Below are 14834 nucleotides of genomic sequence, written 5' to 3' on the forward strand. Positions count from 1 at the left end.
ATACTGGGATGGACTGGGAGTGTCTGTGAACAACTGGAATTATGCTGAAAGCAACTGGGAAGAAGTGAGAGTGACTGGCAGCATGCTGGGGGGACTGGGAAATAGTGGGAGCTACAGGGATTCACAGGGATTATACTGGAGGCTACTGGGGTCATGCTGGCATTGACAGGGAGAACTGGGGCCATTGCTGCATACTGGGAGTGACTGGGACCATGCTATGGTTTAACTGGTAGAACTGAGAGCACACTGGATGGAACTGGGAAGAATTGGGACTGTTCTGGGGAAAGTTTCCCCATAACAGGGAATGCCTGGGAGTGACTGGGCTCATCCTGGGAGTGCCGAGGAAACTGGAACCACACGGTGGGAGGAACGGGGCTCATCCTGGGAGCAGCCACTGCCGTCACCGGGAGCCCCGAAGCCCTTTCCCGGCCATGCCGCCCCTCCGGCCCCAGCACCCCCCGCCGGGGTCCCGGCAATGCCAGGGGTTCCCCCTTCTCGGGCTCCCCGCTTTGCCCTTCTGGGGCTCTCCTGTGTCTGCGCTCCCGCTCAGGGAAGCCGCGCCTCTCCCGGAGCTCCCCAAAACCGCTGTCCCCCCGCCGATCCCGCCGCTCCCGCGCGCTCCCCACGTGGTCCCGGCAGAGCTCGCAGGGCCCGGCCCGGGAAGCCCAACCCCACCGCGGGGGGACCCGCATCCCCCCGCCCCCCAACGGGGCTCTGCCCGCACCCACCGGGACCCCCAAAAACACCTCCCGGGGACCCACCGATATCATCCCGAAGGCCATCAGCGCCTCTGGAGCCCTGCAAGATCCAAACACGTCCCCAAAAAACCCCAAACCCAGGGATCCCCCCGGGATATTTGGGGCGAGATCCCCCTCCCCGGGCACCTGCGGGATGGGGGGCCATGGTCCTGGGGGAGCTGCGAGTTCAGGGAGCTCTGGATTCGCGCGCTTCATTCGCTCCTTCGCTCCTCCTGCTTCTGCTGCCCCTCCGCCTCTTCCTCCCTCTCCCTCCTCCTCCTGCCCCGTTCGGAACCCCGAACTGGGAGGGGAGGGTCAAGTGAAGGGCGGGAACTGTGAGAGGAAAGGGGCGGGGTCAAAGCACTGCTCGGTCCTAAAAGCATTAGGTTTTGCCTAAAATCACTCAAAAGCTCCTCAAAGGCAGCCTGAATCCACCAGATTTGGCCTAACATCAGCCAAATGGACCTCCAATCTACGCAAAGGGGGTCTAAAATTATCCAAATGGCCCTAACATTGTCCAAAGTGGCCTAAAATTCATCCTAAAATTGATAAGGTTTAGCTTAAAAACAGACAAAGGCCCATGAATCCACCCTGTATCCTCACATGGTTTGGCCTAAAATAAGCCAAAAGGGGTTAAAATCTAACCAAGGGGTCTAAAAATTCCCAAATTGATTAAAAACCCACACAACTGGCCTAAAATCACCCTTCAATCTCACTGATGGCTGGAAAATCAACCCTGAAAGTGCCCAGTTTTTCCTAAAAGCATCCAAATGGACCTAAACACACCCAAACGGGCCTGAAACCCCCCAAGGGAGCCAAAACCACCCTAAAATTAGACCCGTGGATCTCATAGGCTTCATGCCAGCTCATCACTGTTATATTTTGCCACCAAAATCCCCACATTTGGACCCTGAATTCCCAAAGATTTCCTAAGCAGATGCCAAAAATTTCCTCTAGAGAACCTTACCTTCCCATGTTTGGACCCAGGTTCTTCTAAGAATTCCCAAAATCCCAAAAACTCCCTATGGGATCCTCCAAAATTCCATTTGAGGCCCCAACATTGCAAAAATTCACAATAAAAACCTAAAAATTTATACGTTTGGACAGAAAATTAAAAACAAATTCCTGGTGGAGACCCCTTTATTCCCAAAGTTTCTCAATATATGCCCCAAAATTGCCAGAAATTTCCTACAAACACAACGAAATTCTCTTTAATTACCCAACAATTTCCTTATGGGGCCCCAAAAATTCCCAAGAGACCTCCAAATTCCCTTTGAGGACCCCAATATTCCCACAAATTCTTAATAGGAACCACAAATTCCCTAGAGGGACTCCAAGAATTACCTGCATAGAGCCTAAAATACCCAGAAATTCCCTTTACAAACTCCAAAATTCTCCTCTAGAGACCCTGAGACACCTCCCAGACCCTCCAGGAACCTATATAGGCTCCACCACTCCCCTATAGATCCCATAAAGATCCCCTATAGACCTCCCAGACCTCATTTAGGGACCCCGCAGAACCCCCAAATTGCACTTCCAGACCCCCAGAAACCCCCCTGGGGTGGTAAAGCCCCCCAGCCCCTACAGACCTCCCACACCGCCTTTAGGGAACCTCCAGAGCCCCCTACAGACAAGCCCAAATCCCCTACAGAGACACTCAGCCTCCTTAGTCCCCTACAGATTTCCCCTAAAGATCGCCGACAGACCTCCAAGACCACCTTTGTGGACCCCGCAGAGCTCCAAAATCCACTTTGCAAAATCCCCCAGAAATCCCGCAGAGGTGTAAAGCTACGCCAGTCCCCTCTAAATCCCCTACAGTACCCCTAAAGAATCTCTATAGATCCCCTATAGATCCCCTCCAGTCCCACCGCAGCGCTCGGACACGCTGAAATGGGCAGGGGACAAGCAGAAAAGATGGTCAGTTCTAAACCTGCGCGGGAAGAACGCGCCAAGAGATGGGCGGGGCTTAGAGGGGAACGGGGTGTGGAACACAAAGGCTAGGTGCAAATGAAAGGGGAGGGGTTAATGATTGACAGGGGCTGCGAATAGAAAGGGGCGGGGCTATTAAATGATCAGTAAACCAGGGAAAAGGGGCGGCGTCAAGGAAAAAGCAGGAACTGTGAGGGGAAGGATAGGGGTCGAAGTGCCACATGGTCTGAAGAGGGCCTGGTTAGGCATAAAATCATCCCAGAGCCCCTCAAATGCAGCCTAAATCCACAGGTTTGGCCTAAAATCTGCCAAAGGGACCTCAAATCCACGCAAAGGGGGTCTAAAATCATCCAGATTGGCCTAAAATAATCCCAAAGGGACCTAAAATCCAGCCTAAAACTGCACAGTTAGGTATGAAATCACCCAAACCCCACCCAAAATCTTCTGAAAATCACGCAGAATCCACCCAAATCTTCCCAAAATCCACCCAAATCCTCCCAACAGCCCCCACCACATCCTCCCCAAATGACCCCAAATGCCTCAAAAATTACCCAAACCCCACCCCAAATGCACCCCGAACCCCCCAAACGGCCCAAGCCCCCAAAGCCATCATTGTTCCTAGCCCCTCAGCAGATGGTCCCCAAGCAGCCCGTGGGTCTGTGAGCACCTCGGGCTATAGAACGCGCTGCAAACTCGCCCCAGCTGCCACCAATGGCAATCCATTCCAATCCATTTGTTACGGTGTTAATGGACTTTGTTAACTTGGACAATCAGAAAAAACAAGGTGAAAAAAGGCGATTTGGGGCAAAAAAAGGTAAAAATCCGCCGGGAAATGGCAAAAATTTGAAATATTAATTAGTTAATAATTAAATATTAATTACCTAAAGGGGATTTTTTAACTATTTAGGGAAAGAAAAGTAAAATTTTTCCCAAAAAAACTCCTAAAACTTAATTAAAATTGACTTTAGATGCCCAAATTTAATGTAACAATTAATAAATACTTAGTAAATTAAATAAATACTTAAAAAATTAAATATCTCATAAATGCAATTGTATTTAAATTAATGGTTAAAGCCGGTGAGTTTTGATCTGGAAAAAGGCCCAACCCACCCAGATTTAACTAATACTTGCTAATTCTGAATAAATGTTATTCATTGAATATTATTAAAGTTGTTATAATGAAGGCAATATTTAAATTATAGACAAAACAGGAGAAAAGGCAAGAAAATGCCTCAAAAAAGACCCCAAAAGCCTCAAAAAGCCTCAAAATTTCCCCCCAAAATTGAATATTAAGTATTTAATTAAATAGTTTAATTAAATATCAATAAATTAAGGTAGTTTTAATTAATTTTAAAATTTTAAAGGTCAAAAGGGTAGTTTAGTGCCTTAAGCACGAAAACCATCTATTAAATAAAGTTCAATCAATTACATGCTAATAAGAAATACTATTAAACTGGAGCAAAGTTTAATTTAATTAAGATATTTAATTAAGGAGACAACATAGGTAAATTTGAGGCAAATTTGGATTTAAAATGGGATGATAGCCCTAAAATCGCTCCGGCAAAACTTGAAAAGCCTCTCAAAAAAAACCCGGCAAAAGACCGCGATTGAAACCATATAACCAATTAATTAATTAAGTTACTTATGGGGTTAAATTTGGGAAACAGTCTAGTGACTCAATTTAAAAGCCCTTTAAACCCCACCCAGGTTTCCCTTTTTATAACCCGAAACAGCCTCGAATCGCCTGACGAGGTGCGGGTTAGCGCTTTAATTAGCGCCTTAATTGGTTACTGCGAGCACCCCGTCACTAATTAAGTTAATTTAATTAATTAAATGAAGGAATTAATGGCCTAAACCAGCCCCGCGTACTCCGACCCTCACCTGCTCCCACCTCCGAACTGAGCCTGAGGGCGCCTCACCGCCCCTTTTATCACCTCTATAGCCCCGCCCCCTTTGCCGCCTTTCAGCTAATCACGGCGCTCGTTTCAGAATAACCCCTGCTTTTTCCCGCCCAGCCAATCAGCGCACGGGTCTCCCCGCGGCAACAGACGCTAGCCAATCAGAGAGGGGTATGGGAAAGGCAGGAAATGCTCAGCCAATGGAAGTGCCAGGTGCCTCCCAGAGCGTGGCCAATCAGAGCGCGGCTGCCGTGAAGGAAGAAGGGGGAAAATGGCGACCAGGAGCAACTACGGGGACCAGGGGTTTGAGGGATTTTGAGCCGTCCCAGGTGGGATTTGAGGGGAAATTGGAGGGATTTTGTCCAAGGCGGCATTTGGGGTTTCTGGGTGGGTTTTGAAGGAGATTTGAGGGATTTGGGGGCATCCCTGTGTGGCTTTTGGGGGTCCCAGATGGGTTTGGTGGATCCCAGGAGGGATTTGCAAGGTCTGGGGGGATTTTGGGGGTCACAGGTGGAATTTTGGGGTGAATTTTGGGGGAGCCAAGTGGAATTTTAGGGGACACAGGTGAATTTTGAGGTAAATTTGAGAGATTCTGGGGATCTCAGGTGGAACTTCGGGGTAAATTTGGAAGATTTGAGGAATTTTGGGGGTATCCCTGAGGGGTTTTGTTGAGGATTTGAGAAATGTTGGGACTCCAGAATGGTTTTGGGGAAACACAGGTGGGATTTGAGGAGGGATTTGAGGGATTTTGGAGGGGGGGGTCCCACGTGAGGTTTGGGGGTTCTGGATGGGTTTTGAGGGGGATTTGAGGGATTTTGGGGGGGGGCGGTCCCAGATGGGCGTTGGGGTAGAATTGCAGAGTTTTGGGGGAAATGTTAGAGATTTCAGGGGTTCCTGGATGGATTTGGAGGGGATGTGAGTGATTTTGGGGGGGTCCCTCAGGGATAATATTGAAGGTTTTTGATGGATTTTGGGGTGTCCCAGGTAGGGTTTGGTATCCCAGAAGGTTTTGGGGTGAATTTGGAGGATTTTGGGGGTCCCTGAGGAATTTTGTTGAGGATTTGAGGGATTTGGGGGGGTCTCAGATGGTTTTGGGGGGAATTTGAGGGATTTTAGGAATCCCAGGGATTTTAGGGTGAATTTGGAGGGGTTTGTGGCATGGGGGAGGGAAGGTTTTAGGGGGATTTGAGGGATTTTTGGGGGTACCTGATGGATTTTGTTGATGTTTTTGAGAGATTTTGAGGGGTCCTAGGGGGAATTTAAGGGTTCATTTTAATACAAAGCAGGCTAAGCTAAGCAAAGCTGACATAAATATGTATCAAGCATATTGTGTAATCCTAAACTTTTAAAAAATAAATAGAGCAATAGTTTAAAGTTTTAGCGTGCATGCCTTCAAAAAAACTATCCCCAACTCTAAATAAATGCATGCCTACTCTATAACTGTCATTTCTCAGGAATGATAAAGTCTTTTCCGCGTATCAGTGGCAGCTTAGGTCTGGCAGAAATCCTACACTGCACGGAATTTTAGCAGGCAGAAGCAGCACGGGCTCCTCTCCAGGCTCCAGTGGCCCAGAGCTGACTGCGGCTCCCCAGGCAGCAACCAGCCCTGTGCCCCCTGTCCCCGGCAGAGCCTGGCCCAGCGGCTGCTGGCCACGCCTCAGGGCTGTGCAGGCCGGGAGGCCGGGCTGGGCGCGGGCAGCGCCTGGCAAAGGGGCAGAGCCCACCCCGACCCTTCCCTCCTGCCACTCTCTGCAGCGGGCAGAGGACAGGAGCCGAGTGGCCGAACACCTGTGCTACACCCTGCTGTACCTGCAGAGCCCACAGGAGCCCCTGCGACAGGCGGCCATCAGGTTCATGGGTGAGCTCAGCCCCAGCCCCGCCTGCTGCCCCGGCAGCGCCATCCGGGCCCGGCACTATGGAGTCCCCGGCTGCCCTAGGGGCTGCTGCTGCCCTCTCGCAGCCTTGCCCTTGGGTGGTGGCATGCAGCAAGGGCCTGGTCTGAGCCCTGCTTGCAGGCAAGACTGGGCTTCTGCCTGCTAAAATTCCATATGCCGGGCCAGAAGGTGAGTGGCCACAGGGCTGGCAGCCCTGCTGGCAGGGAGCTGTGCCGCTCAGGCCGTGACAGGCTCTGTGTTCCCAGGGCTCACGAGGGTACTCATGAGGAGTCAGCAAAAGAAAAATTTGAAAGAAATTAAAAGAATGAGGAAAAATTAAGTAAGAGTTGCAAGCTCCAACCAGGGATGGTCTTATCAAACCCCTTATTAATGATTTACTTTAATTAACCAACTCAAAGTAATTAACACCACATTGATACAGTATGATTCTTTTAAATTGAATTATATATTGCAGAATATAAAAACCGTTCTAAACCCAGGAACTCTTTGAAGAGATACACAGGGCACAGCTGCAGAGAGAGTTTTGGGTGCCAGGGGAAAAACCCCAAAGTTTTCAGTCTTTAGCATCTTCCACTACGTAACCATTGACAGCAAACATGGCTTCAGCCTCAGGGAGACACAAAGAGTCGGATTTTACAGATCCTCTCCTCACCTCAGCCTTTCAGCAGGTAGAGTCTGCAGGGAGAGGAAAGAAAATGGATCAAAACAGACAGCCTACTTCCAGAAAATCATCATCATCCATAAAGCATTAAGTAGACCTGTAAGAACTTCCCCAAAGGCTAATTTCCCTGTGGCCTGAGCCCCCTTGCCCCATCCTTTACCCCTTTTATAGCCACAGCCCCACCCAGAACACAAAAGGAGGCTCTCAGGTGCCTCCTGAGACCTAAATTGTTCCAGGTGGGCCAGGATGTCTTTTTCTTCAAGTTCTGAAAATCACGTGCCTGCCTGGAAAAAAGCAGCCATTTCTCACATACGTACACTTAATTTTCACTGGACACATGAGCTGTGCTGGGGACCCAGAACAGAGATGTTAGAAATGCAGCCACACAAGTGTCAGAAGGAACTCGGCTGCTGAGTTTCGTGAGCCAGCTCTGAACCACAGCCTGCTGCCCTCCATGAGCATGTTTACATCTAGAGGTGCTGCTTGTCACTAGCAAATCTGGTCCTTTCTACCAAATACAAAGTGAAATCATATACTTCATAGCTTAACAAAGACAAGACCCCACTTAGACACCACCTCCAGCTTGGTCAACATTGGGTTATTCAACCGCCCACCTATAACATGAAGCAATCTTCAACTAAAGGACAGTTTATGGCTCTCTTCTGACATCCAGAATGAGGTCTTTTGCTGTTGAGCAGCACTCAAAAACTTGTTAGAGCAGGAACTGCCTCACAAATTACACTGGAATAATGTAAGCTACTGTGGCAGGTACAGCAATAACAAAATGTTTTAGTTACCTGAACAGAAAAGGATGCGAGACTCATCACTGCAGGCTAAACTGGAGCACTGCTTCAAAACAGGGCAGTGAAGGTGGAGGGTAGAAGCTTTTCTAAAAGAAACAGTGCCTACCAACGGGGCAGACTGGGGAAATTCATTCCTAATTTTTGGAGAAAACCATAAAACTTACGTTTTTTTTTAAAGGTTAAATACAGTAAAGTTAAATAGTGTTGGGAAACCCGCCCTCCCCCCCAAAAAAAACCCAACAAACCAAAACCCCCCACCAAACCCAAAACAAAACCCAAAACAAAACCCAAAACGCTTTTTGAGATTATTCTTGTTTTATACCACAATTGCTTGCTTTTATTGAAAAACACTAGGTGGAACACTCCTACTGTATGAGAAACACTGACAACCAAATGCACAGAAAACCAAACACAACCGAAATAGCAGCATTGATACAAAAAACCCCTGCTGAATTAATTGCTCAAATATATACCCAGCCTTACTGAAGAGAGTGTCACCATCAGCCTGGTTTGGTTTCCTTCCCATGAAATTGTAAAACAACTGACCTTCAACACCTCATGGAAAAGCATTTATCTAATACTACAAAAAAAAAACCCTTTTCTTACACCGTATTTTAGCCCTGAACTTGCAAAAAACCCCTACCAAACTAACAATTCACCACATATAGCTATGGAGTCATTCCTGTTTTTGAGCACAAGTCAAGCTAAAGCTATCGAGACAAGAAAAAGAAAAGTGACTTCATGCTGTTCCTTTGGAAATTACAGAATCACAGGGAGGTTTTTTTATTAGCTTAGGAAAATGCAGCTCAGTAGACACTGAATAGCAGGGAAGTCAAGAGATAAATGTTTTGCTTTCAGAGACAAAGATTTAATTATTCCCACACAAAGTTACAGCAAAAGCAGTAAGTCCATTTGCACAAAAGGGAGAAGAAACATGACTAAAAGTTAAGATCTGGAGAAGTGAATCAGAAGTAACTAGAAACAACATATCAAATGATACATAAGAGACATAAATAGGAACCTAATGTTATGCTTGACACACAGAAAATGCTAATTACCATGAAAATTGAATGAAAAGTTCCTGAAAATCTTGCATAACACAGGATACCAATGACATGAAGCCATGCAGTACATGTTACAATGCATGGAATTGCTCTGGGTGAAATAAGCTGTTCTGCAGAAACTATTGAAGCACATTAAGGTTTCATAGAAGAGATTTAAACAAAGAATGATATAAGGTTAAATCTCACCCTTTGAAGCACCTCTTGCAATACAGCTCAGCTTTTAAGAGTAAGGAGTTTCCCATGAATAACAGTTTGCTTTTCTGGGGGTCCTAGAATATAGCTCGAGATGCCACAGTTTCAGTCATGCACTTCCCACACTGAAGCCAAAAACCCAAACACAGCACTACTCCAGAGTCCTGAGAGATAGCCATGGATTCTGGGGCTAAGGGATACAGTGAAAAATTGCACAGACACCAAGAACAGTGCAGCACTGGCTAGGAGAAGCAGCATTACTCTCCAAGAAAGTGTCATCCTGCAGCCAGGTTAGTGCTTCACAGAATTTGACTGCCGTGGAAAAAACAAAGTATTGTAGCTGTGGAATGAAGAAAAAACCCAAAACCACTGTCCAGAGTACGAGAGTGAACATCCACAGCAATACAGCAAAATAAATGGGAACTTCAGAAAAAGACAGAGACATTAAAACTACTCCCGATGAAAAATCACTGTCTATTAAAACAATGCTTGCATAAAAGAACTGTGGTATGGGGCCAAAATTGAGGATATAGTTATTGAAGAATACTTTAGGACCACTTTTAAGTGCTATAAACCAACTAAACCCAAGCACACTTTCATTTTCTAGACACATTTGAAGACGGCTGAGTGAGAGTCTCAAGCACATACTCACTTGTCAGATTTGCCTTTGCCCACCTTAGCAAGGACAGAGCAGATGTGGGCAGTACAGGTCAGACCCACCCCAAGTTCTGCCTGAGCCCCTCTGGCCACACTTGCTGCTGACAATGCTGACCCCTTACAGGCTGCAGCCAGGCTTATTTGGTGCTTGGTTTGTGTACTCTTCTGATCAATGAGAAGGAACCCTCCCATGACCTGGACATGGTGATATTTTCTTGGCTGGAATGCAATTTCTCATATAAAAGGCAGACCTGGTTGTTTTGTTTTTGTTTTTTTTTTTTTTTTTCCCCTAAAATTTGCCTTACACAGGTTCCTCACAGCTGAGCACTATGATGCCAACAGCAGCAATACAGAAAACCACTCTGGGACAGAGCAACAGAAAAAGCTGCCTCTAGACTTGCCAGAGTATAACAGAGCACCCTCAGTGCAATGCCTGGTGAGTGAAGTGGAGCTGGCAGGCTGACCCATAAACATTCTGCGTTTACCTTTCAATGGAGTCAATACTGAAACAGAACAAATCTCTCTTGTAGTCAGGATGCCTTGAGGTACACCTGTAGATGCTGCCAAGTGTCCTTGAGCGGCCAGAGCAGAATAAGGTTTCTACCATGCTGTAAGCAAGAAATGACATTTATCCAGAAGAAAATAAAAGGAAGCACCTCTCCCCATCCCTCTTCTAAAAAAAAAATAAAAAATCAGGCATTAGAATCCTTTAAGCATTCATTCTTGCTTTACACAGTATAAATTATAAGCACTCATCTATCAGCCTGAATTTGCAACAGCTTCTCAGGCTGACTGGCCTCAGCGAGACCATCAGAATAACTAAACTGTGGAAGGGACCTTACAGCTCATCTCATTTCACCCCCTGGGGTGGGAAAGGACACCTTCCACTGTCCCATGATGCTCCAGCCCCAATGCCCAGCCTGGCCTTGCACACTTCCGGGGATCCAGGGGCAGCCACAGCTTCTCTGGACACCCTGCGCCAGAGCCTCCACACCCTCCCAGGGAACAATTTCTTCCTGATATTTAATTTAAACCTGTTTTCCTTCAACCTAAGGCCAGTCTCCCTGTCTGTCACATGTCCCTGGGAGAAATCCCTCTACCTTAGGCAATAAACAGAACCTACAGACCATCCCAATTAAGTGTTCTAGGGGCTCCCGGGGGTACACGAGCGCTCCGGGCCCTTTACCCGGCCTATCCTCAGCGCCTTCCCCGGAAACCCCCGACTGCCCCGGCACTGTGACCGGCCGGGACCGGCGCTCACCATCCGCACTCGCTGGGGAGCTCGCAGACCTTCCGCTCCGGGTCCACGGCGACGCTGCGGCCGCAGCCGGAGGGAGGGAGGGATGGCGGCAGTGACCGCGGGGACCCGCCGGGTGGCAGGGCCGGCACTCACTGCGCAGCAGGAGGCAGCAGCTCTCCTCGTATTTGAACGCCCAGCTCGAGGTGTTCCCACGGGCCGCCTGCAGCCGGTGCACACGAATACCGTGGGCCGCGCCCGCCCGCCGCTCTCCTGCTGCTGCTGCTCGGCCCGGCCGCCCCCTGGCTCCAGCAGCGAGAGCGAGCGCTCCAGCTCCGGGCACAGCGCCAACGCGTCCCGCCCGCCCGCCGAGGGAGCAGCAGCGGCTCCAACAACGCCTTCGAATCGCCCGCCGAGGGAGCGGCAGAGACGCCGAACACCGCCCCGGAACCGCTCCTGGGGCCTGCCCCGGACCGCCCGCCCGCCAAGGGTCACCTCGGAATCGCTCCCGCACCGCCCTTGGGGCCTTTGGACGTCGTGAGGTCACGGAACCAAAGTGAAAGGTGTGCTTATTCCAGTACGCCCTTATATATGAAGCGTTTTATCAAGTGTCACCTCATTAAGAGAATGTCCTGAGCTGGCAGAGCCCCACAAGGGCCATCCGGTCCAACCCCTGGCCCTGCACAGACATGTTAAGAATAAGTTAAAGTTCTGGGGTGGGCTTGGGGTTTGTTGACTAATAATTCGTAAACTGAAGTTTAAGTAATGGTTTGTAAGATGTTGATAAGTTATGTGTTTAATGTTGTTGGGGAGTTGCAGTGAGGGGGCAGGTTCAGAGAGTAGCCTATCGTTGTAGAGTGGGTGTTGTAATGGGGGTGGCTCTGTTGGGAGGGAGGGCCGATGGACGGTTAATTGACAGGTCTGGCTAGAACCTTCTGGAAAAGTGATGTCATCTAGTGAGCGCACCAGCCTGATCAGAGATTTGACGGTCCTCCAACCTATCGGGGCCTCCAGCGAAGAAGGGACCAATCTTCAAAGAGATCGAAGAATGACGTCACCTGCCCTATAAAAGGACAGTTCGGGGCTCCGAGCCCCGCCTTCCGACGGTGCCTGTCACCCGAGTGAACGCCACGTGTCTCATTGTAGTCTTTTTGTTACTTTCTGGCTTGCCGTGTGGGACTCTGGCTTATCTGGAGTCCCCGCCCTCAGTTGTGGTTTTTTAATAAACGAGCTAGTCTTCCGGAGGAGACTCTGGCCTCGTTTGTAACAGACACCCCAACAATCCCACCCTAGGCAGCCCTGGCAGAGGTATCCAAACGCTCCTGGAGCTCTGTGAGGCCCTACGCGTTCCCTGGGCAGTGCTCAGCACACTCCGTGGGAAGAACCTTTCCCTGGTATCCAACGTGAACCGCTCCGGACACAGCTCCAGGCGTTCCCCAAGTCCTGTCGCTGTTCCAGGGAGCGGAGACCAGAGCTGCCTCTCGGGAGGAGCTGCAGCCCTGGCAAGCTCTGACCTCAGCCTCCTCCGGGCCGAACGGGCCAAGTGCCTTTGGCCACGCCCGGTGTGGCCTCTCCAGACCCCAGCCCTTCCCACCCGGATACATTCAGCCCAAGTGTTTTCCGGTCCAGCTGTGTTCAGGAGCGCCCAGGAACGGTGCGCAGCTCTGAGAGAAGGGTTTGTGACTCAACTGGCACTTGTCCACCCTGTCCCTCGGTTATAGGACACCCACCTCAGTTGAAAACATGCTGAGGAATAATACGAGCGTCCAGTACGAAGCGAGGATAGCATTTTCGGGGCCGTTCATACATCTCTCGCGAGTCAGGCGGGAACGGGGTGCAGCTCCCTTCCTCCTCTTTAGAGCAGCCGCTTACAAGAAAGAGATCAGTTGTAGGCTTTCTTGCTGGTAAGATTTGCTGTGTGTTGTCTGCGGTGTTTCTGTTGGCCAGTTGGTGTTAGGGTTTCTGTTAGTAATGGTTTTTCCACCATCAAAAACTTCAAAAACTGTGGTTAGTAGAAGTGTATGTAAACATCCCTGCTCTGGGACAACTCTAGTACCAAATCTCGTAAATCAAATCAAGGAAGGGAAGAATTCCATCTAATATTGTTTGTATTGTTCTTTTGAAGTCTTTTGGATAACTGTGAGAATACTCAAAATAGGTAAATTAATGTAACTTAGGTAAGTACCTGAACCTTGAATCAGCTTTTTTCTTTCTGTGTTTCTCACAATGTCCTTTATGTATGGGTCATTCTTCTCTTCATTTGGCAGATGAAAACAAGGCACAGGGCAAGGCCAATAGAACAGAGAAATGAGTTTAATTATTTTGAATCCCAGCCTACTGTTCTCACTAAAGTAGCTCATTAGGAATTCAACTGACCTAAAAATAATTCAGATTTGTGGCTTAAATAGATGTACTCTGATGTGATGATATGATGAAATAATGTACCTTCTCTGTTTTAGTATCTGTAGTGTATCGGCAACTTTTACACTTCCAGAAAAAGTACAAATAATATAGCTGCATATTGGTTCTGTAATGAAGATTGGATTTCATAAATTTAATCTGTGGAAATGAGGTAGATATCCTTGTTGATATGTACAAAAAGCGGTGGTGTCCTTAGAGAGGTGAGATGAAAGAACAGCAGATAGTTATAAAACGTGGAAATTGTTTCCTTTGTGTATGGTTTCTCTGTATGTAGTTTTGAATAACTTGCTGCTGTTTTTCAGTCAGTGTCTTAGTAATGTGTCTCTAAGGGTACTTTCCCCGGGAGAGCTGCATTCCCTGTACTTTCATGGTTTAACTTTGGCTGTGCACGTACATTGGAAAGATCTCACTGCTGAGTTTTCTGAAACTTTTGCTATAAAAGTAATATCTTCTCAACTGTTTTTGCAGCATCTGTGAAAGTACTGAAGAGCATGCGTGAAAACTTCTATAAGTATGCAAAACTGAAAAAAATCTGAGTCTGCATTGGTGGGAAGCAGTTTTGACGTATTGCCTTCAGAAATCAAACCCTCTCACTGGCTTCTCAATGCACCAAAGTTAGCTGGGATCCATGAATTCCAAGGTAGGATTGGTGTTCTGTCATCACTTTTTCTTGAAAACTCTGAATTTCTAAATAGATCACAAACATTGGATAAAGTATCACAGAAACATAGAACTGTGTAGGAAAGGACTGTAAAGATCCAGTGCCACCCCCAGCTATGGGCAGGGGCAGCTTCCAGTATCCCAGGCTGCTCCAAGCCTCAGTGTCTAACCTGGCCTTGGACACTGCCAGGGATCCAGAGGCAGCTGCAGCTTCTCTGGGCACCCTATGCCAGGGCTCTCCACGCTTACAGGGAACAATTTCTTTCCAAGTACGGAATTTCTTTCTTTAAATGAATATTTATATATATGTATATATACATGTGAGGTCTTGTTTCTTAAGTGAATTAGAAACAAGAAAGAACTTTTTCCCTATTTACCTCAAGATTGCAAAAACAAACCTGTGGATATATTTGCTGTTGGATTTGAAGAAATGGTGGAGTTGAATGTGGGAAACATCGTGAATGCCAGGTGGGTGATCTGATCCACACAGTGCTAGTTTGGATGATAATCACCCTTTTCAAGTCATATGTTATTTAAAATTTTGCTTTCTCCAGTGCTTTTTCACTGTGTTCTTCAATTCCTGCATCTTGTATTGCTGGGAACAGCAAATCCTGTGAAAATCTTTCCAAAAGCATGTGGTGTTGATATGCTGTTATGTTACAGGCTGTGATCTGTGTAAA

At 47.8% G+C, this 14834-nt stretch overlaps 1 protein-coding gene across 1 annotated transcript; it reads right to left on the bottom strand.

The window, feature by feature from the left end:
• Positions 1 to 9256: 9256 nt before the first annotated feature.
• LOC130258911 (uncharacterized) lies at positions 9257 to 12677 on the bottom strand. The gene is made up of 4 exons (XM_056502661.1): positions 12418 to 12677; positions 11098 to 11599; positions 10322 to 10444; positions 9257 to 9267 (listed from the first exon to the last, which is right to left on the bottom strand). The coding sequence occupies exons 1-3, from the start codon at positions 12675 to 12677 to the stop codon at positions 10367 to 10369; spliced, it is 840 nt and encodes a 279-aa protein (XP_056358636.1). The 3' UTR covers positions 9257 to 9267; positions 10322 to 10366.
• Between the last annotated feature and the right edge of the window lie 2157 nt (positions 12678 to 14834).

This window comes from Oenanthe melanoleuca, chromosome 13 (genome assembly GCF_029582105.1).
Source record: "Oenanthe melanoleuca isolate GR-GAL-2019-014 chromosome 13, OMel1.0, whole genome shotgun sequence".
NCBI classification, from domain to species: domain Eukaryota; kingdom Metazoa; phylum Chordata; class Aves; order Passeriformes; family Muscicapidae; genus Oenanthe; species Oenanthe melanoleuca.

Coding starts and splice junctions, on each gene's coding strand:
- LOC130258911 (XM_056502661.1), bottom strand. CDS start 12,677: ATGTATCCGGGTGGGAAGGGCTGGGGTCTGGAGAGGCCACACCGGGCG. Junction 11,600..12,417: donor GAGCACTGCCCAGGGAACGC/GTAGGGCCTCAC, acceptor CGACGTCCAAAG/GCCCCAAGGGCGGTGCGGGA. Junction 10,445..11,097: donor CTCCCCAGCGAGTGCGGATG/GTGAGCGCCGGT, acceptor TCTTGCTTACAG/CATGGTAGAAACCTTATTCT.